The following is a 24,398-nucleotide window of genomic DNA, read 5'->3' on the forward strand; positions in this document are numbered from 1 at the left end:
AAAAAAACAAAACAAAAAAAAAAACAAAGAAAAAACCCCCCAGGGAAATGGAGATATCCACAATGAGACTGAACCGTATGGCTACAACAAAGCTGTAGCTGGCTCATTTGGCAATTGGTGCATCTCCCTGATTTGGTGCATCTCAAAAGCAAGTTGAGGAGTAAAAAGAAAAAAAAAGGTTGCTTCTCCACATTTTGCACTCCTCTAAGGAGGTAATGCCAGGTCCTAAAGCCCTACAGCCTCATGTCAATGCCCTATGGCCTGTGTTAGAGCAATAAATAAGTAAATACATAAAATAAATGGATCTGCTGATTGGGCTCACTGAGACCTTGTGCTGGGGGTAGCCCTCTTCACCCCACTGTAGCAAGACTTCTGGAATACAGATGGATAACACAATTAAGGGTTCAGAGATTCCCTGGCCTAAAATAATAATGTCAACTTGAAACCTGTTTTAAATTGCCATGGGTTTCAAAAATAGTACAAAGATTTATATTTTGTGTTTATAAATAATATTATGTGGCATCTAGTAATTATGTAAGCAACTGTTGGGACCTATGCTTTTACATAATTTGAGAAAGCCTGTTTTAGTGTGAATGATTGTGTATTTATAATAATTACATTTAAATCCTTGGAGCCAAGTGTTTTTTGGAGCATAAATACAGAAGTATAACAGTCAACCAGCATCGATATCTGATTGCAAATCAGTAGTAAAAGTACCATCTATAAACAGAAGTTTGTGTTATTTTAAAAGTGACTGTTTGTCAGGGGGAGCTGGTGGTCAGTTTGCTACAGTACAGAGTAGCATTCTTTTTGCATGAAGAGGACCAAATAACTTTTCTGATTTACATGGAACACTCAAAGACTTTTCTGTGGTTTTCGGGAGGCTCCCTGTGACAAAATCTAACTTATGCTCTACAAGAATGAGCTGCAGACTTGGTTAGACCAATACAAATGGTGACTCTGTGATTTGTAATAACGATTACTGTCACAAACGATGCTGAGACTCACAATTTCTGATAAAAGACATGGATTTAAAAGAAACTGACAGCATAACATTACATCACAAAATGACAACACAAGTCACAAACTCACAGTCCTCCTTGATTGGTCACTGTTATTTGTTGTCTTATTGAACATAAGGTACCAGAAACAAAACTCCTCATAAAAAGACATTCATTTTGCCATATTTTTACTTTTTTGTCAGATTAATGTTTTTTACCTTTGTACATTGCAAACCATCCTACTGGTTATTTTTCTTTAGCCGCTGACAGCAAAATTTCCTTTTTTTAGTTTTGTTACCAAAAGTAGGATACAGCAAAATTTCAGTTTTTCACATGTGGATTCATGAGAAATATATTTATGCCTAGGTCTAATATTTTTGTGACCATTTACACTGTTTAGATATACACACCAAGAGCATGAAACCTGAAAACCGCATGCTAAACCTACAGTATGCAAAGTTCAATGAAATATAAAAAGATATCCTAACATGACCCACTAATGAAACATGTCAAAACATACTAAAGATGGGCATACACACCTTGCTTTATATATTCTGAAATTTTAACAAAGAATACAGCAACATATACTGACAGTAATGACTGATGAAATACAAACTGCCTACAGCCAACAATGGTAAGAGCATAAAACGAAGTGCAACATAAAACATTTTCTGCCTTGGGTTTTCTAAATTGTTCAGTTTTTATGTTTTCAAGAAGAAGTATACGACAGTGATAACAGTTTCCAACTTGAAACAAAACATACAATATTACTAGCCATTGCTCACGTATAAAGATTAATACTTCTGTCCTCTATAGTGTAGTAGGAGGGCAAAACCACATGAAATAGGTAATAGTCTTACAAAGGAGATTGTGAAATGAAAATGTTCACTCTGTCACTTTCCAGGGAAAAAAGTAAAGAACATTATTGCACTTAAACTCATTAAAAAGTCAGCAGTCCCTTGAGAGCTCATTAAAACATGTCCGTGCGTATACACACACACACACACACACACACACACACACACACACACACACACACACACACACAGGCGTGTATGCAAATATATTTATTTTGTTAGCCTTTTCACCAGAGCAAGGAAAATCTAATACTATAGCAGACATCACATTTATAATTCATTTTTTTTGTTTATGAATGGACAGAAGGTATGCTGATTGAGCTGATTGTATTTAATTCATTATGACATTCAACCCAATGTTTACTTAAGAACAACTGACATGCACTCACATGTCAGCAGAAGCAAGTCTAGTATTTAGCAAGGCTGCAGGATTCTGAAATCACACCCATGAATGCATTAAATAGCAGAAATAACTGATAAAAGCAAACTGACACTTGCCTGTTCTTTTATTTATCACTTCTACTATGCTGGATGGAAAATAGCCCACTCTGTCATTGCCAGTTCTGTTGTCATGGATACAGCCTTTCCACCTGCCATCAGGATGTTGTTCTAACACCTGTGGAAAAAGCAGCCTGTATAAGGTACTGCTTTATAATTTTCTGTCAGTTTTATTTTAAATGCAATATTCATATACTACTACAGTAATAGCCAACATTTTTTAGGTTTATTGAAGTGAAATATATCTGAAGTCCCATTAACTATGAATGACAATATTATTTTTGTCTGCACCTAAAACTAATAAATACACCTTTCCATATTTTACAATTTATGACACAGCAGAAACAGAATCAACTATAAAATGTTGGTATTAAAGACACAGGAGAACACAAGGCTTGCATTTTCTTCACAGGATGAGAAATCTTTATTTGAAATGAAAAGTCATTCATTAGAAACATTGCTGAACTTCGTGTGTTGTTAGAATGACCGCAAAATATTCCAAGAGCATCACACTGATGACAGCACAGGTATAGGCTATGGACCTGCAAGGTGCACTATTGGAAATCTGACACTCAACAGTGCCCAAAAATCATGAGAAAACTTAATGCAAATGCTATGAGAAACCAGTCAACTGCAAATCACTATCACACAATAAATGTATTGTTTTTTAAATGTAATATACTCTTACCAGACAATTTATTATTAATAATAGGGGTTTGTCCACCACTAATCTAAGTTGCCATTTCAATTTATTGGCATCCAGCTTTTCTTCATATGGTCTCCTTTAGGGTCCTTCTCTACCTTTTACAAAATAAAAATTAAAACATACTAAAATTCATAGATTCCATACCATGTTTACTAAGGTCATTTCTATATCTCTATTATTATTTCTGGATGAAAAGCCCTTCGTGATGAGGTGTGCCACATAGAAGGATTTCCTGACTGTTGTGGCGATGTGGTTATCAAAGGTGAGACCACTGTCCACCTGTGTCCCTAAGTCTCTTATCACACTTTCTGTGTTTAGTGTACTGCCACCTATATGGTAATTCATGGATACATGTTTTTTCCTAAAGGGGATAACAATACATTTCTTGGCATTGAGCTTGAGGCCATGGCTCTGGCACCAAGCATCTGTTTCTGTAAGGCCCGTTTGTAGAGTATCCACATCATTTGGGGATTCAATAATGGCTCCCAGTTTGCAATCATCTGCAAACTTTGTTAGCCAGAGTCCCTTAGTGTTGACCTGTACTTCAGAGAAGTAGATGCCAAACAAGAGCGGCCCCAGGACTGAACCCTGAGGTACTCCACTTGTCACTTGTCTGGAGCTGGATTTGGAGTCGGCTACTTTTACAGTGTGGGTTCTATCAGTAAGCCATTTAGCAACCCATTGGGTGACATAGGGATTAATGCCCAACTTAGTAAGTTTATCTATGATTCCAGAGTGGGGGGTGGTGTCAAAGGCCTTGGCAAGGTCTAGATAGGCTGTGTGGACCACCTTACCCTTGTCCATGGCTCTGGAGACTGATTCAAAGAAGTCAATCAGGTTCAGGAGACAAGATCGGCCCTTCACAAACCCAAACTGGGTGGGGTCCAGTGTTTGAAGGTTGCCAATGTCTTTGTTTATAAGTTCCATGATAATACGCTCCACGGCCTTGCAGATAAGGCTTGTCAGACTGATGGTACAGTAGTTTCCGGGATCCAAGGTGGATCCCCCCTTGTGGATTGGGATAACTGTAGTTCTGCGCCACTCAGTGGGCACGAAACCTGAGGTGAGGCTATGATTAAACATGACACTTAGGTGAGGTGCCAGTTCATATTGTAGTTCATGTAGTACACAGCCCGGGATGTCATCTGGTCCCATGGATGCTGTATTCTTGGCTTTAGAGAGTGCGTTTTGTACCTGTGTGGCCGTTATTACTGGAATTTGGCAATCTTCCGGTATTGAGATGGGCCATTTAGGGGGTGAGAGGGGGGTGAAGGTGGCACTGAATCGATCTGCCAGGATATTGGCAATATCCTTTGGATCAGTATATTTAATGCCATTCTGTTTTAGCTCAGAGCAGATCTGAGCATTGCCATTTAGATTCTTGACATAGTTATAGAATGCTTTGTGGTTGTCTTTGGAGTCTTTGGCAATTTTATTTTCGTAACTAGCTTTGGAGGATTTTATGAGGCATCTCACTTTCTTACTGAGGCTAGTAAGGGAGTTTTTTGCATCCTGGGATTTTCCTCTTTTCTGCAAAAGTTTCTTCCTTTTGTTGTAAAGTTTGTTTATGGCAGGGGACCACCAGATTGGCTTCCTTTTTTGGATGAGAGCATTTTGGTTCTATTTGGGATGGCACGATTCATACATGAGTGGATGTGCTCGTACAGTGCCTTAGTGTAGGATTCAGCAGTTGAACTTTCAGTTCCCATCTGCATGGGTGTCATGAAGTTTGTCACTTCTGACTTGAGTAGCATGAAGTTGGCTTTGGAGAAGTTTTTTATGGTGGTTTCTTTACTGGGGGTGAGGTGGGATGTGGATGTTAAGGGTGATTAGCTTATGGTCAGACCTGACTAACGAGGGGGTGACCATAGGTATGGAACATTGATTTCCCATGTTGGCAATGACCAGGTCTAGGATATTGGAGCCCCTGGTGGTACTATGGATTAGTTGATCCAGGGCGTTGGAATTTATGAATTCCAAGAACCGTTGCGCAAAGGTGTCGGGACATGAGTAGTTTTCCCAGTTAATGGCAGGGTAGTTAAAATCACCCAGTATTAGGGTGTTTGGTTCTATCTTAATATTTTCCAGTATGTTTAGAAAGGTGTAGTGAGAATCTTGGGGTATGGTGGGGGATCTGTAGCAAGCTACAATTTGGATTGCAGTCTTACCTAGTGTTAGTTGCACTTGGAGAATTTCAGACACATTGTGTTGGCCAACTAGCCTGGTGGTGTGAATATCCTTGGTGAATATTGACACTCCTCCACCTTTAGTGTTTCGGTCCTGGTTTGGTGGCCGAAAAGTGTGGTAAGAGTTGTAGCCTGGTATTGCAGGGGTGCTCTCTGGAGCCTTGAACCAGGTCTCAGTTACTGCACAGATATCGATGTTCTCCATTTTTAGGAGCGCCTCGAGAGAGTGCATTTTGAGGTTTAGACTTCTAGCATTGAGTAGCATTACCTTCAGATTTTGCATGCTTGTACCTGTTACGGTGGTGGTTTTGTCCTTTGAAGTTTGCCTAAAAAAGGCACTATAGGGGTGGCAAGAGCCTTAGCCAGTAACCTGAATCCCAGGGGCGACAGGTGCAGACCATCTCTGGCAAAGCATCGCGGTCTGTCAACCATGTCATCCCAGGCAGACAGATACTGGATCCCCTTTGAATGACACCATAAGCTTAGCCAATTGTTGAAGTCAATCATTTTATCCTTATATTGTGGTATCATTCTGGGCGAAGGCAGGATGCTACTCAGGGCTAGGGTCATACCTGCCTGGGCCACATGATCCGAGAGCTCTTCCATGTCTCTTTTCATGTAGTCCAGGGAGGTACGTCTCAAGTCATTCACTCCAACATGGACAATGACAGAGTCATATTTGTACTTGTTGTGGAGTGACTTGAGTGCATGCGTTATGTGGCAGATCCCGGCACCTGACAGACAGTTGACTGTAATTTTCTCCTTATTCAACCTGGTGAGAAGGACATCAGTGTGCCGGACTATAGAGTCACCTATGACTAAAGTGTTAGGTACATTGTCTTGCCTTAGAGGCTGTTGCTGGGTGGCACACTGGTGTTGTGAACTATGTGACACATTGGTTGTGACTGGTGTTTGTTTGCGTTTCAGCTTCAGAAGTCTTTGTTGCTTGGGCAGGTTACAGTTAAGGGCCTCTGCATATATGGATTTAGTTTTTCTATATGTAGGTGTTGGTGGTGTGGGTTTAGAAGGGCTATGTGTTGCTTGAGGTGTAGTGTGGGTGTTAACCTTCTCCTCTTGACTGTTTAGCACAATCTTGGGTGGAGAGAGCTTTGCTTCCATTGTGGCTATGTAAGTGCATCTCTCACAGGTTGTAGTGTTGGGTGGTAGGAGGAGAGGGTTGTCTGTGCACATGAGGCAATTGCTGCATTGCCCCAGTATGCCCAGATTCACCAGGTGGACAGGAGAAATCACTGGAAGCTGACCCTTGGACATGCCTGGTTTGGGGCTTTTTTTTTTCTTTGTAAAGTATAGGAGCTGTTTCCTTAGCAAGGTACTTTGCAATTATAGGCTGTTTAGTGCCTACTATTAATTTCTCCTTGTTAACAAGGAGAGTTCAGTGTTTGTATGAGTTTAAGGCTTCCTAGTGCTTTTCAGCAGGTATTAGAGAAAGTGCTAGTCACAGGGATGCTTAAAGGTAAGATTGAAAAGAATGCACTCTGCAGTGTGCACTAGAGAAGTTAGATGTGAAAGTAGGTAACTTGAGTTTTACCTGTTTAAAAAGTTAAGGTTTAGTGAAGAGTTACTATTTTTAAAACAGCAAGATGGATTGAAAGGGGTGGTCACTTTTGTATTTTGGTACTATGAAATACTGTAGGATGGCCAATAAATTTAAATAATTGAAGGGGTGGGATTTCAAGAATGATGATTTTGTGATTACTCACATAAGCCAGTGAAAGTAGAGAGAAATGAGATATATGGTCAGATTAAGCTCCACTGAACTAGACATACCTGTTCATAACTCAATAAGTGTAGCAGATCCCCTTCAACAATGATTGCATTTATGCCACAAAATCAGATATAAAAGGTATTCTTATAGCTGCAGACACACACACACACACACACACACACACACACACACACACACACACACACACACACATATACGCATGCACGTACACGCACACACACACACACACGCACACACGCGCACACGCGCACACACACACACGCACACACGCACACACACACACACACACACACACACACCCACACACACACACCCACACACACATAAACACATATACACACACGCACCACACGCACACATGTGCACACTCACACATGCACGCACACGGGCGCACACACACACACACACACACACACACACACACACACACACACACACACACACGTTCACACACACACGTTCACACACACAGACACACACACACACACACACACACACACACACACACACACACACACACACACACAGCTACTCTCATCCATCTGACCAAAAATAACATTACTGGCTTAAAAACAAATTACAAAGCATCTTTCAAATCTGACACTTTTTTTTTTTAAAGATTTTTTTACTCAAATATAATACATCAATACTACATATTAACATTCAGAAGAAGAAGAACTGACTTTACTTTTAACTGTAAAACTTACAATCACAAAAGTGGTTTGGTAGCTGTGTAGATATGATGTCGAAGAATCACTCTGCCCATTACTGGATGATCATAACATAAGTTGAAGATTCCCATGGTGTTGGTATTAATAATATACAGGATGCATGTGACAACAATGGATGTAATGAGAAATTTTCAATGGGTAACATTAGGAAATCTTCATCAACAGTGAGAACTGGAAGCATTTAACACATTGTGGGTTTCAAGGCAGACATATCCTCAGACAAGTTAGCACAAAATAAGTGAAAAGAATAAGACAAGACATCAGATTCAGTGTAACCACCTGGTGTCTTTTCAGACATTTCTAAGGGATTTCCACTTAGGGAAAACATATTTCTCGACATGGAACCAGCTTTTAAAAACCAGAAGTACCATTTATTACTTACTGTGATAACGTCTCCTGCCTTTATGTTAAGACTCGTCAGGTCATAATTATTACAGTAGTCTTTCACAGCCCTGACCTGCAGGGCAGCTGAAGCATCTGGAAAAAAAGAGAGACAGAAAGAGACTGAGATATTTAGTTTCAACTTTAATATCAAGTACTTTGCACAAAGAAAATAATTGTGTTGTCAAGCCATGTAATATTTTAATTATTTATTTATTTAGATATTTATCAATTTGGTAAAAGAACAGGGCTGTAACTCAAAAACTATAAAACAAATTATATGTATACAAATATCAAGCAAATTATCAAATATTTAATGCAAAAAGATTAATCAGCAGTAGATGACTGACATATTATTCTTTACTTCTTTCTTTCTACCACACCTTGACCCTGCCACTACAACTGACATTAAACCTTGTAAGACACCGTTATGTTAATGAGGAAGATACTGAGAAATAGCTTTCTAGTGGCGTTGATACACTTATGGTGATTTCATAACACAACAGTGTTGGAATACTGTGTTGAAGTGTTATAGAAACAAAAACGAAAAACTCAGTAAAAAAACAAAAAAAAAACTGCAGAACCTGTAACAAAGACTAATGAGATCCACTCAAAAACACTCATGCAGTGAATTTAATCGACCAATGATAAAACAAATAAAACAAGCAAAGCAAATGTACATAAAGCACTTTTCGTCTAGTAAAATAACCAAACTTCTTCAGATGAAAGGTTTACAATATACTGATGCTTAAATCCTATTCACCAACATCATGTGATCAATGTAATATCCACTAATGTTAACCCTTTACCACCCACTGATTCCAACAGTCAAATGGTACATAACCCTAACCGTACAATTCAAGTTTATAATGTAAAACAATACTAACTTAAAACCTGTAATGAAAACATTCACCTTACTGATAAAGAACATTAAGTAACACAGGGTAAAATCTCAAACACATATGACATAAGTATGACATAAGTAAAAATCCTGTAGCTATAATGTGTCAATACTTTGTTCATCTAGTTAGACTTTTTAGTTTCAAAATAGATGCTATGGAACAGGTTTTGTTTAGACCCAGAAACCGGTTGGAATTTAATCTTAATTACTATATCAATTCTAGTTTTTCTAGTAAAAGAGAAATGGGTCCCCCCAATGTCAACAGGGGCCTGGTCAATGACTCGAAATTTAAACATATGGGTCAGATAATCTGCACAGTGCTTTGCCAATGCATTGTCCAGCTTATTCTTATTAATGCAGCAAGTATGTTCATAAACCCATTCCCTAAGTTTACGGCCAGTCTTACCAATGTAAAATGCCATACAATGCTGGCATTGGGCCAAGTATACTATTGATCTAGAATTACAATTCAATTTATTCTTAATTGAGTAAGGCTTATTCCTTATCCTAAAAACTTGTCCTGTTTCCATGTGTTTACATTGGTTACACGTCACATTTGTACATACTACTAACAATTGGAGTTGTGGTTTCTAAGAGGTTCTTCATATTCCTACCTCTTTTAAAGGTAACTACAGGGTGGTCACCCACTTTGTGCATGATGTCTCTATCGGAGGTCAATTTGACCAAATTTTTAATTAGTATCCTTTTCATCTCCACTGCAACAATACTAAATGTGGTAATAGAACTAAGGGTATACTGAGGGCCAATGGTGCTAACTGCCCTACTGTTGTCTCCAAGTTGAACTGAATGGTCATGGGGATGAAACTCATATTTGTTAACTCTGGTATCTCCTCTATTCAGTATAGGTGTATAAAAACCTTTTCTCCATTTGGTTTGAACCTTGGTAACTAATTGAGTTATTTGTGTATTTGGGTACCCCCTATGTAAAAACATCTGTCCAAGGATTTTACACTCATTGTCAAAGACTTCATCTTCAGTTATCATCCTTGCTACATGCACCAATTGGCCCTTAATGACTGATCTCTTTTGATGGAATGGGTGTAAGCTGGTGAAATGCAAGAAAGAGTTAGAGTATGTCTTTTTCCTATGTATCCTTGATGTGTAGTTTTGGCTAATCCTATACTTTTTTCGCTCTATGTCTAAATACGTTATCGTGTCATCATGGTAGAAACTGGTGAACTCTAAAAAGTCAGTTGTATTGTTTAAGTAATTCACTAAGTCATTAGCCCTACTTACATCATCTGTGATGATCATAAAAATGTCATAAAGGAATTGGGTATAATAGTATATATGTTCGCTCATAATACTATTTTTCAAAACAAATTTGTGTTCCCAGTGGGCCATGACGAGGTTGGCGAAACTCGCCCCACATGGTGAGCCCATTGCTACCCCAATTTGTTGTAAATATAATTCTCTGTCAAACATCATGTAGTTGTTCACTAATATGATACCGAATAGGTCCTCTAATAGTCTCATTTCCTTATGGGGTGCACCTTTCAGTCTCAAATGGTCGACCACACATTCAATACCTAAGTCATGGGGGATCGAAGTGTAGAGGTCCCGTACGTCCACTGTAAGGAAATTAAATTCACCCTTAAAAGTCCAGTGCATTAATGTCTGACAGAAATGACCATGAGTCCTTACAGATGTGGAACTTTTGGATAACATATTTCTTTAAGATTGAATAAACGACTTTTGCACATGAGTAAGTTATGAACTGTCTGGCATCCACCAGTGCCCTCATTGGTGGCTCTATAGCACTCTTGTGTATTTTTGGAATACCGAACAATAATGGTATTCTGGGGGATGGCATAGAAAGGTAGTTGTACATATTAATATCAATGGAAGTGTCAATAAACATGTTGTTAATGTGTGATCTTATACAGCCATATGCCACATTTAACTCATTCAAACTGACCCTAGTATATGCGTCACTTCCTAAAACTTTTTGCATCCTTCTAATATAGTCTGAGGTATTCATCAAGACTAACCCACTCCCCCTTATCAGGTTTCATTGTGCGTACTGGTAAACCTCTAAAGTTAGTCAAAGCATCAATCTCTGTTTCTGACACATTGCTATTACTGTGGTGACTGTTAAGGAAATTGAACCTAGATCTAAAATCAAGTTCACAAATGCGGTTGAACAGAGTTAACGCTGAATGAATAGGGGATTAAATGTACTGGGTATTCATAGCTCTTGTTCATTTTGAACTTGATTACCAAACAGTGCTAAGAAATTCAGCTTCTGAATAAACAACTTAAAATCCATTAATAAATTAACCAAATCCAGATGGTGTGAAGGCACAAATGTCAAACCTTTAGCGAACAATTCAATCAATATATATCAATTGCATAGTCTGAAAAGTTATAAATTTTAAAATCGCCATACTAATTGGTAACTATGTTACATAGAGTGTCACTCAGTAACGATGGTTCATTATTCAAATCAGCTACCTTTTTCTGTTTGTTGGCTCCTCGAGTGTTGTACACTTGTGGTTGGTTCTAAACATTCGGGATGTGGTTCTAGCCTCTGGGCCTGGAAAAATTTTTGTAATTACCCTGTTGAGTTTGGTCATAAGTCCCATTGCCTGTGCAATCGTTAACGGAAGAAGGGTTGTTAGATCTGGTGTTACATTCCATACGACTCAAACTACTTTGATTACTCATACTTGACCCTGGTGACATCACTTCCTCTTGGTTACGCTCACTGGTATTCCCTTGCTTCTGGGGCTGTGTATGCATACCACCAATAGCGTTCCAGTTCTGAGAAGGGGGAGGGTTCGGATAGGCTATCCCTTGGCTATAATCAATGATAAAACAAATAAAACAAGAAAAGCAAATGTACATGAAGCGTTTTTATCTAGTAAAATAACCAAACTTCTTCAGATTTAAGGTTTATAACATACTAAACTAAACTAAAAAGTCTAACTAGATGAACAAAGTATTCACACTTAATAGCTAGAGGATTTTTACTTATGTCATACTTATGTCATATGTGTTTGAGATTTTACCCTGTGTTCATTACTGTTCTTTATCAGTAAGGTGAATGTTTTCATTATAGGTTTTAAGTTAGTACTGTTTTACATTATAAACTTGAATTGTACGGTTAGGGTTATGTACTATTTAACTGTCAGACTCAATGGGTGGTAAAGGGTTAACATTAGTGGATATTACATTTATCACATGATATTGGTGAATAGGATTTAAGCAACAGTATATTGTAAACCTTTCATCTGAAGAAGTTTGGTTATTTTACTAGACGAAAAGCACTTTATGTAAATTTGCTTTGCTTGTTTTATTTGTTTTATCATTGGTCTATTAAATTCACTGCTTAAGTGTTATTGAGTGGACCTCATTAGTCTTTGTTACAGGTTCTGGTGTTTAAGTGTTATGTCGGAATGCGTTATTTTTGTTCAATTTGAAAAGGTGCACCTTTGGCATTTATATGAAAGATGCAGCACAGAAATAACACATAGAGCAGCAAGGACATAACTTTAAAGACTAGGCTTTTTTGTAGAAGAAAGTATTCTTGTGAGACTGCATGTTTTTAAAAAGACCAGAGCTTAATTAATATCCTTCACAACAGTTACAAAATATGATTCACAAGAGAGTGGCATGACTGACTGATACTAGAGAAAAGTCTTACTGACAAGAAACAGAGGACAGTTTTCAAAAGTAGCCCTACATTTTTCAGAATATGATCTAGTCAGCCACTGCTAGTTAAGTGACTACATGAATTATTCATAAGGCATTAGCTATGAAATTTCCTGCTGAAACACTGCACCAATCAGCAACTAAAACATCCTAATCTAACTATTCAGAGATTTGCAATGATATCAACTGTTGGAACAGGTATCCAGGAGGCTATAAGAAAAAATGCTGAAGCATCTATATTTGGAGATGGGTGATAGGCTATGCTTTTTCATAAGCATTAGTCATAACTCCATATGCTCAAAGCACATTTTTTTCTGCATTTAATTCACATGGCAAAATCTGATTAGATCTTTCACAAGGTTCTATTTGCTGATAAACAGCAGGAAACTCCATGAAGTAGGCAGAAACATTACATGTTTATCTGAGGAAAAATGAGTAATGTTAAGAAAATATGCAAGTCCTCAGTTGGAGAACGCTTTAAAACCAAAAGACAGTTTAATATATAGAATTGTGCAGCTATGTATGCTTGATACCCATTCATTTAAGTTTGGATTACCTCAGACTACATCTTTAAATGACAAAGTGTGTGAACCACAATGTAAAACCACAGATGGAAGTGACATAATTCTAACAATTGTCATACCCTTTCTTCAGTGACAGTAATAACCTTGACGTGAGAACAACTATGTGCGTAAAGCACAGATGACATATACAGCATAACAGGTGTGCCTGTGTATGGCTCTGTGTACCCCATTTGTTACTGGATGGTTTGTGTACAGTTTGTATGTTTGTAACCAATTAATATGTATAGTCTGAGAGTCGTTCATATTTGGAGTAGATGAATGAAATGTATACTTGCAGTAGAAAACTGATTTAAATTATTGTTTTTCAGTTAGGTTTGTGATAACCTATAGGATGAAAGGATCATATGAATTACAACTCATAGAAGTTGAGAGATCATTTCAGCCTTACAATATCCACCTTTATGCTGTACATCCTACTTCTAGAAAGGCAAAGTAGTCAGGTCAGGAATGAATGTGTGAATGCTCATCTAATTATCAAGGCTCACCTTGAAGGATGCTAGGGTGCCACTCCGTTTTAAATGTAAAGGCAAATTGTTTCAGAGATGGGGTAAACATTGGATAATATATTTGCTCCTCCAGCATCTTTATTTATATTTTGTTGAAGGTTTAAATTCTTAGTTCTAGTATTTGTGGAGTTGTTTGTCTTGTAAGGGATGCAATAGCTCAGGGGAGGGTTGGGTCCTTGATAGGACAGAATGCATGACACACATCTGCATGTAGAAGCTTCAAGCCTGTCTTGGTAGCCAAGTGTCTTTAGGCCACTAGTCATTTTAGTTAGGAACATCCAAAGTCTCTCTGTAGAAATGGTGGTTAAGGTCTTTGTCTCCCATGTAAAAGGCTCAATCTTGACCTATGATCAATGTCTATATGGAGTTTTCCTGTTCTGTCTGTGTAAATGTGGGATTCCTTCCACCTCCCAAAAACATGCCACCTCAAACTCACTCAAAATTGAATAGAGTCATGGGCAGCAGCACAAGGCTCTAGGTGGTGCCTATTGGAGGAACAGTTGTGTAGACTGACCACTATAGGCATCATCAGTAGTGTGCAGTACCCTGCAGGTAGGAGTACACAGATCATACACAACATGCTGTGTTAGGGCTGGTTACTTGATGGTGAAGAAATTGTTGCTATATGATTTTATCTCATTAATCAATGTTGCCAAAAATGGGCATGGGTATTTGCCAGTGAAAAGTGGCTTGATGACTTGACCAACTGTTTCCTACACCAGGGACCCATGCTAACGGGGAAAGGTCTATGTGCCTCTTTTGGCTAATGTGTGTGTGTGTGTGTGTGTGTGTGTGTGTGTGTGTGTGTGTGTGTGTGTGTGTGTGTGTGTGTGTGTGTGTGTGTCAATAAGCTACTAGTAGTTCAGTACTCATTTGCTCAGATTCGCTTACCTGAGACAGCTATGTTGAGCAAAATCTAGAATTAAAACCAGTCAACTTGTAATACATAAACTAAGACTGATACATTGAATATAGGCTAACTGACTGGACCCAGCTTGGAAGGTGGATGACATGATGGTAAGGAGGAGATTGAGCATCTTGTTATCCAGGAAATGAAAGGGCAGTTCAGTAAAGTTGTTTGGTTTATGATGCAGAGTCTACCACTCAGGGGAGGACAGACTAGAAACCACAAGGGAATTGCACTGAGGGAAGAGTCTTCTGAAGACAGTGGGGGATGTTATCAGACTTAGAGATAGGCTCATGACAAACAGACTCTAGTGTGCAAAGATAAAGCAATATTCATAATCTCAGCCAATGCCCGAGAGCAGGGTTGTGATACTGAGGGAAAAAAGATGCATTCCAGCAGCAGTTGCAAGACCTACTAGACAAAGGACAACATGAGCTAGTGTTTATAACAGGAGACATGAATGAAGCATCGGGACAAACAGAACAGGATATGAAGATCACATTGGTCCACATGGCTTGGGCTACATAAATAAAGAATGAGAGGTCATTCTAGACATCTGTCTGGCAAATGGATTGATGGTTCAGCAAGACAGACAGTCAGAAGATTACATGCAGTCATGGCCAACAGGCAACTCAGGTAGACTTCCTCCTAGTAAAGAAAAAGCACTGTGGCAGAATCAAAGAATGAAAAGTCCTCCCCAGTGAAATAACTGTCCCACAACATAAAGCAATGGTGGCCACAATCTGTCACAAGCAGTGGTCAGAAAAGGCTCTAAAGTCAACAGAGACTAGGCTGAGGACCTGTAAGTTAATTGACATGAAAGCACAAGAGTTCAAGGAAATACTCAGAGCTCTAGCACACCAGAAATATGAGGAAAGACGTGGAGTCATCAAAGAAAAGTAGCAATTCAAAACAGCACATTTGAAGACATATGTATCCAAGCAAGGTTTATAAATAAGGTACCTAATGAAAGCTAATGGTGAAATACCAAAGTTCAGGAAGTTATTAAAAAAAAGAATGAGTGCAGAGAAGGTGTGAGATATAAAAATGAAGGAAAAAAAAATATGAATAGACCAAACTAAGAAGGAATACTGGTTGGCTAACAAAGAGGCTAAGGGAGCAGGTGCAATAGCAAAGAACAAGGCATCAGAGGCACTCTACCAGCTTCTGGAAAGTGACTCAGTAGACGGTACAATGAAACATTAGCCAGATTGCAAGGCAAACTAGGAAAAATAAAAAAGACAATTATCAGGCACTATTCACAATGGTATGCCAGCAACAATCTGCTTACCAGTCCTTGGGAATATCAAGGACAGATGGCAGGGGTTGAGGAGAAGGTAAGTCTGAATGAGGAGGTCAAAGATACAATTAGAGGGGCAGCAGCCAACTTACACAGAGTGTCAGGGGGTACTTTATGTATAGAGTGTGTCGGGGGTACTGTATGTATACAGAGTGTCAGTGGGCATTATATGTATACAGTGTGTCAGGGGGTACTGTATGTATATAGCATGCCAGGGGTTACTGTATGTATACAGCATGTCGGGGGGGATCTGTATATATATATACAGAGCTTCAGGACGTACTGTATGTATACAATGTATCGGGGGTACTGTATATATACAGTGTGTCAGGGGGTATTTTATGTATACAGGGTGTCAGGGGGTACTGTATGTATACAGAGTTTTAGAAGTTACTGTATGTATACAGTGTATCAGGGGTACTGTATGTATACAGTGTGTCAAGGGGTACTGTATGTATACAGAGTTTCAGGGGGTACTGTATGTATACAGTGTGTCAGGGGGTACTGTATGTATACAGATTGTTGGGGGGTACTGTATGTATACAGAGTTTTAGGAGTTACTGTATGTATACAGTGTATCAGGGGTACTGTATGCATACAGTATGTCAGGGGGTTCTGTATGTATACTGAGTTTCAGGGGGTACTGTATGTATACAGTGTGTCAGGGGGTACTGTATGTATACAGATTGTCAGGGGGTACTGTATGTATACAGAGTTTTAGGAGTTACTGTATGTATACAGTGTATCAGGGGTACTGTATGCATACAGTATGTCAGGGGGTTCTGTATGTATACTGAGTTTCAGGGGGTACTGTATGTATACAGTGTGTCAGGGGGTATTGTATGTATACAGGGTGTCAGGGGGTACTGTATATATACAGAGTTTTAGGAGTTACTGTATGTATGCAGTGTATCAGGGGTACTGTATGTATACAGATTGTCACGGAGTACTGTATGTATACTGAGTTTCAGGGGGTACTGTATGCATACAGTATGTCAGGGGGATCTGTATGTATACTGAGTTTCAGGGGGTACTGTATGTATACATTGTGTCAGGGGGTATTGTATGTATACAGGGTGTCAGGGGGTACTGTATGTATACAGAGTTTTAGGAGTTACTGTATGTATACAGTGTATCAGGGGTACTGTATGTATACAGATTGTCAGGGGGTGCAACAAGTACTACTATATGGTACAGAAACACTAGCAGTGAAGGCAGAGCAGTTGTGGAAGCTAGAGGTAATGAAGATGAATTGTGTGAGATGGGTGGGAAGATGCACACTGTGTGACAAATGAAGGAATGAGAACATCAGAGCAGAAGCCAAAGTAGCTCTGCAGAGTACCTCTAATTGTCAAAACAGTCAAAGAAAACATATTTCACTGGTTTCAGCACATGTGCATGTAAAACAAAGATGATTTTGTGAAGAAGATTTAGAAGAGACAGGAAGAATGCAAGAGGAAATTAGGGCAGCCTGTAAACAGCTGGATGGATTATGTGAGAGAAGTCCTGAAACAGTAAGACATGACTGTCAAAGAAAGTAGGAGAGAGACACTGAACTGAGAGAGATGGCAACAACTGATGCAATACCCTGACCACATTTGAAAATGGGAAAAAAGGGGCTTGATGATGATGACGATGAGCTGGAGTCTGTTTAGCTATGTGATGTGCCTGGATAGGTACATGTTGAAGGGTGCGTTGTACAATATAACCAACCTAATAAGAGTTGAGTACAATGTTACAATAACTTCTTTTGACATGGATGAGATGATTTTGGACATTTGGACTGTCTAGTTGTACTAGACAGAAGGATTTCCTAACTAGTGATGCTACATGTTAGCTTATTAGCTGAAGGGGGGGGTCCAACCAATGTGCCAAGATCCATGATGACTGTATCTTTTTGGAGTTGCGTATTGGCTATGCTGTAGAAAGTAATACACTTCTTTAATTTAATGTTATCCTTTTTGAGATTGGTAGTCATTTGCAAGGATTAGTTCTTATATGGGGAGGGTCTTTGCTAAGGGGGGTCAGTCAGTAACACCAAGCTTAAAGTTATTGACAAACTTAGCCATAGGTTTAGTTTGGAGCTCATAAAAGTATATGCCAAAAAGGAGGGGCCCCATTACTGAACCCTATATAAATATCAGTTGCTGTCTTACTTTTTGAGGTAGCATCTGCCATCTTGACTATGTAGGGTCTAGCTTTCAGCCAGCTTGTTATCCATCTTACCATGTTGGTCTACATTTAGTTTACTTAGCTTATTTACAATACCAGCATGAAGGATAGTGTCACATGCCTTGGCCAGATCCAGATAAGATGTGTGGACTGAGTGACCACTGCCTGCCGTCTTTGTGACCTTCTTGTAGAAGTTAACTAAATTAAGTAGACATGACCTTCCCTATACAAAACCAAACTATTCATATGTATGATTTTGATACTGTAGTTATTGAAGTCGGATATAATGCATTCTGTGGCTTTGCAAACCTGACTAGCTAGTCTTGATGAGTCTATAGTTCCTAAGGTCATATGGTAGGAGACTACCCCACACTTATGAAGGGGCATCACAAGAGTCATTCTGTATAACCAGGTGATAATATCTTATGGCTAAGCTCAGTAGGGGTATGGGATCACCTGGGAGATTTTGTAAGAGCACAGAAGGTATGTAACTTGGAGTGTGACCAATGTGACCGGACATATTCAATAACATGGAATATGCAATTTCAGAACATGAAAGAGTACGGAGACATATTTCACTGATATGGGTAACACTATCATTAAAATTGGTGGTAATAAGAGATATTCTGCAGGATATACTACTAAACTGGATAGAAATATTGCATCAATACGAAAAATAATAAAAAAATGGGTTATTTTGAATTCTGACCCTGAAGTTAAGTAGTTAGTTGGTGACAGACCACACTTTATATATAAAAAAGAAAGGAGTTAAAAAATATTTATGCTATAGAGATCTAACATTCTGCCCAATAAAAGAACCTATTACCAGTAAGAAAGGTACAGTCTCATGTTATAATTGCATTTACTGTTGCTATATTAATTTGGACACTGAATATATGCATCCTGTTACACAACAGATTTTTAAATTTAATGCGTTCATGAAGTGTCAGCTGAAAATGTTATATATTTTGCTAATTGCACAAAATATGAATGCTTTTATAAAGGGAAGACAAACCAAAAATTTAAGGAATGGATATGGTCCCATCTGTCAGACATTCATAGGAATGCTGACATAACATGCAGTTAAGAAATGAATATATTTTAAATTTAGGGTGCTTCAGAAAGTATGTATAGATAAGTAGGGGAGAAGATTTAGTTAATAGAACTGAACTATCTGAGTACAAGTGGAATAAATATTTTTTAGAGCTGATTCACCACCAGGATTAAATATAATGAAAGTATTAAACCAATATTTAAAACATAAGCAGAGCTATATCTGACTTTAACCTGGGATCTATAACAATTGTTGTTAATAATTGCTAATTTTTATATTGGTATAATTACTTATTTATTCTATTTATCTACACACACACACACACACACACACACACACACACACACACACACACACACACACACACACACACACACACACATTTTTTATTACTTATCTATAGTTTTTTTGTATATATGTGATGTAGACATCCCACCACTGCCAACCAATATGTGATGTGGATATTCCACCACTGCCAACCAATATGTGATGGTGACATCCCACCACTACCAACCAATATGTGATGACCCTTCACCTCTGGGCCTGTAATCATGAAGCCTCATTCCTCACCACTGGCACCTGTGGGGGATGTTCACTGGAAGGATAACAGGCACACACACAATATTTCCAGATGCAGCTCTTTGCATCAAGTGCAATTTGACTTAAGAGCACACAGAGACCACAGTCAGTCCGAGGCTGGTTTCTCCCTCTTTCTCCAGATCCCCAAGAAGACTCTCCACTGGCATAGAGTTGAGATCTCAGCTGAGTGCCCACGCCAAGGCCTCCAACCCCCTCTCTCTGTCCAACCAGTGCCTCATGTCCTTGCCAAAGTAGCTGATACACACACTCTTTGCAATTTGATTTACACATGCACACACACACACACACACACACACACACACACACCACACACACCTGGGAAAGGCTGACACAGTTTTACTAGCTATGCCCTCTTCTGCCCAGACTATAAGGTAGTTATCACTGCCACAAGAACCCCTCACCAGCTACTTTAAGGCCCTTAACAAAGGGTGTCCATTTTTATTGTGTAATATTAATATGAATATAAATGGTAGTTTGACCAAGAGCAAGTCTATTAGGAGTGGCCCACACATTGTCACCAAATAAATATGCAAGCACTCTCAAAACTTAAATATCTTTACAAAGATCAGCTACAATGAAAGGTTTAAATGTATTTAATAATAATAAAATACTAAGTATATAGTCAGAGTGACATCAGAGTTCAAGACACAGGAAATATTTAAAATACCATTGAAGGATAGGCTGCGACAAATAAAGAGAAACAATATCTAAACTAAGCTTCACTATATTACCAACTGAATCTAAGATAATCACTATTCCCCAATAACTTCCTTAACAGAGCAAGGCAGATGATGTGGTGAATGGTTTGTGTTGTCAGGCCCAGGACAGAATACAGAATGCTCTGTCTCACTGAGAGACTTCTAAAATATTACTTCTGAGATAGCTTGCAGAATGAAATCCCTTCTGGTCATCTGACTTCTGTTTCCAATGCAAACCCACATTGCTGGAAGCTGGCAGAACTTATCACCTACCTCTAAAAATACGCACACAAGGGCTTTTGCTCAGATTTTTGGCAGGTGCTGGAAGTCATAAAACAATTTCATACATCCATGCTTCCAAAGTAGTACTTAGTTCACCCCAAAGACAATGTAGAAAGCTTCCTAGTACAGGCTCTGTGTCTTTGGCTGCATTGAAACCTGTAAGATAGCATCTTTATGGCTTAACCTATAAAGTGATTTAATTTAATATACTTTTTTAAAGTTTGCTGCACTTGTCTCCCAGTTTCCTGTGTTAAAACATATACATTTAAACAGTTACAATAGTGCATGTACATTTCTCTGTTCTCTGCACTAGACATACTGTGGATACCTTTCAAACACAAACACTTTACAAATACCTTTTCAACATAAACATCTGCACAAATCAGTTTGATTCTAATACATTTGTATCACCTGCATCTTGTATGACATACAGATCTAATACATTTGTAACACAAGCATCTTGTATAAATCAGTTTGATATTCACAAATGACATATAATTATTTACAAAATTCCAGATAGCTGTACTGGCAGTACCTCCTTTTGTCACCCCCCCCCCCCCTTGAAGACTCAAGCTAGTTTTTCAAGTGTCCTTGAGAAACGTTGCTTGAGAGGGATGACCCTATCTGAGTATATATTAGCTCATACCCTGTCTTGAGATTCCAGCTGCACTGTCATATCATAAGCCTGGAACCCTAGGCTCCACCATAGGAACTTGGGATTTTGCTGGTTGGTTTGCTGTACACATAGATCCCCCTCAGACTCCTCCTGTCTTCTACTGCAAATACTCAGCACAAGGGCGTCTCTATCATGGTATGCTTTTATTATGTTAACATGGTACAGTTTGTGCCCCTGCCTCCTGCCTAGCACTTCTACCATGTAGTTAACATCACTGAGCTTCCATACCACTTTGAAGTGTCCTTCCCAAGCTGCCTGCAGCTTATTGTGTCTGACAGAAATGACAACCATAATCTGCTGCCCCACAGCATACTCCCTGGCTTGAGCATTCTTGTCACACCAGACCTTTTTCTATTGTTGAGCTCCTGCCAGGTTCTTCTGGGTCAAGGCCGTGAGTTCCCTGAGCCTTGTCCTGAGGTTTAGGACATATCCCACAACAGACTCCTTGTGGGACTCACACTCACCTTCCTATTCATCGCAAATCAAATCTAAAGGTCTCCTTACCCTATGCCTATACAAGAACTCAAAAGGTAAGAAACCTGTGGATTTCTGGAGCAACTCTCTATAACCAAACAACAGATGGGGCAAATATTTGTCCCACTCCATGTTAAACTGGTCACAAAAGCCAGTAACATGGTCTGAAGTGTAGAGTTTAACCTCTCCACTAGATCATTAGTCTGGGCTGGTATTTGGGTGCTTCACCCAAATACCACCTCCTACCACCCCCAGACTAATAGGCTAGCGAAGAGGGTGGTATCTGGGTACTTTACCCCACAGTGCCTCCACAGACAAGCCAGCATGTCTGACATGAAATTGGTACCTCTGTCGGGTAGTACTTCTTTTGGGAACCTACCCTGCTGAAAATCTCTAACAAAACATTTGCCACCTTTTCTGCCTCAATTGAGGACATAGCCACTGCTTCAGGGTATCTGGTAGCATAATCTACTTCCATTGGATATACTTCTTCCTTGCAGAACTTGGGGTACTCAGAGACCCCACAATACCCATAGCTACCCTCTGAAATGGCTCCTCAAACACAGGCAAAAGCATTAAAAAAACTAAGGTCTTGTCTCCTGCCTTGCCTACTATTTGGCACTGCTTCCAGGTCCTGCAGTACCCTGTTACATCCCTTGCAATCCAAGCACAATAAAAGTTCTGCATGATATGTCTCCTGCTATGGTTTATGCCCAAATGACCTGCAAAGGGAATGTCATGGGCTATGGCTAGAACTGCCAGATGGTAAGCTCTGGGCATTACCAACTGCTGTATTCTCTCACCCTCTAGTCCTGCCTCAGGGGTCCATTCTCTATACAGTACCCTTTGTTCCAGTATATGGAATCCACTTTTCCTTGAGAATCAGGCTCCACCCTAGCTTCCTCTCTCAAGCCTTATAATGTAGGGTCTGAGAGCTGAGCCTGTCTCAACTCTCTCTCTTTGAAACCCTTCCCATCTCCCCTTCCATAGGAAGTCTGTTATCCTCTGACAGCAGTGCCTTACTGTCATCCTGGGTACTATTACTCACCTCTGCCCTTGCAGTCAATCTGTCCAAAGGAACATCAGTACACACCAGCCCCTGTGGTTCACCTTCAGTCTCACTGCTACAGGGTAGCTCCCTCCCTGAAGAAGCCATCTCACCAGTCCTGGCTTCAAGTGTGCAGTCTGTCTGGTTCCCCCCAGGCTACCAGACCCACATGCCTGTCTTCAAACCTGACTGTGTACTGCACTATCAAAATCATTCCCTGTCAAGACAACTGCAGGGATATCTCAAACACACATACTTGCTTGCTTCCTTTTCCAACCTCCCAGTTAAGGTTAACCTTAACAAAAGGTATTTGGAATGGGGTCCCCCCTAAATCTCTGACTGGAGTACACTGCACAAGCAAGTTGTGCTCCTCTTTAACAATTGCAGGCTGCAAAATGGTTAGGTCAGAGGCTGTCTCTCTCTTAGAAGAGGCCTGTTTCTTGTGTACTAATATATATAAACTCTTGTGGTAGTTTGGTACTCTTGTTGTCTCCAGACGACTTACCACTGGCATTCTGTGATTCCCACTTGATGGGTCCCCTAACTTTTGTTCCCCACTTTGCCTCCATGGACATTTATATGCTACATGGCCCCACTGGTTACATTTAAAACATTTAATCCTTCATCCTGGCCATGTACCTGAACTAGTGGCTTCCCCTGTTACTGGCAGACTCTGTTTGGGTGGTTTAGGCTGCCCACCATGGTTTCCCCTTATACCAATGTGCAGCACAGGGTAGACGTTTCCTATGCAGTGATGCCCTGCTTGCTAGGTATAGGTCTCCTTTATTCCCCAACTCATCTGCAGTGTTGCATTCCCTATCTGCCAACCAGATTCTCATATCCTCAGGCAAAGTGCTATAAGCTTGTTCCCTTACCAAAAGCTCTGCCAGCCCTTCAAAAGTGGTGACCTGACACTCACTCACCCATCTTTGACAATAAGTGCTTAACTCAGCAATATAATCACACACACTTTCATCTGCCTTGCATCTATAATCACAAAACTTTTTTTCTATGAGCCTCAGGTGTTAACTTAAAGCATTCCAATCAACAATTGTTAGCTGTATTATAATTTAAGAAATCAGGATCAGACAATTTAGAAACAGCAGTTACAGCTTTACCATACAGTAAGGGGGTCAGGAACTGTACCCAGAGCCCTTGGTCAACATTATACTGTTTGCATACTCTTTTAAACATATGAATAAAACTACCCAAATTATCACCTACTGAGGAAGATATTTACTGTACTTTACTGCTTCTGGGGTTCGGTTACTCCCTTCTCTGTTACCCCCTGTCCCTGGTGAACAGTCAGCGTTTCCTTTTCATGCTGCTTCTGCCTCTCATTTTCTTTGGTTTACAGACATCCCAACTGGAACACACTCAAACTCCTCCAATTCCACACGAACCACTAAACAAA

At 39.5% G+C, this 24,398-nt stretch overlaps 1 protein-coding gene across 1 annotated transcript in view; it reads right to left on the bottom strand.

The window, feature by feature from the left end:
• The window catches only part of CASKIN1 (CASK interacting protein 1), a 1,590,276-nt gene that overhangs the window by 882,879 nt on the left and 682,999 nt on the right, over positions 1 to 24,398 (bottom strand). The window contains 2 exon segments of the mRNA XM_044089212.1: positions 2,357 to 2,474; positions 8,109 to 8,203. Coding sequence (XP_043945147.1) covers positions 2,357 to 2,474; positions 8,109 to 8,203 — 213 coding nt within the window.

The sequence above is a fragment of the Protopterus annectens genome, chromosome 12.part0, assembly GCF_019279795.1.
Source record: "Protopterus annectens isolate FY-2018-M chromosome 12.part0, PAN1.0, whole genome shotgun sequence".
Taxonomy (NCBI): Eukaryota; Metazoa; Chordata; order Ceratodontiformes; family Protopteridae; genus Protopterus; species Protopterus annectens.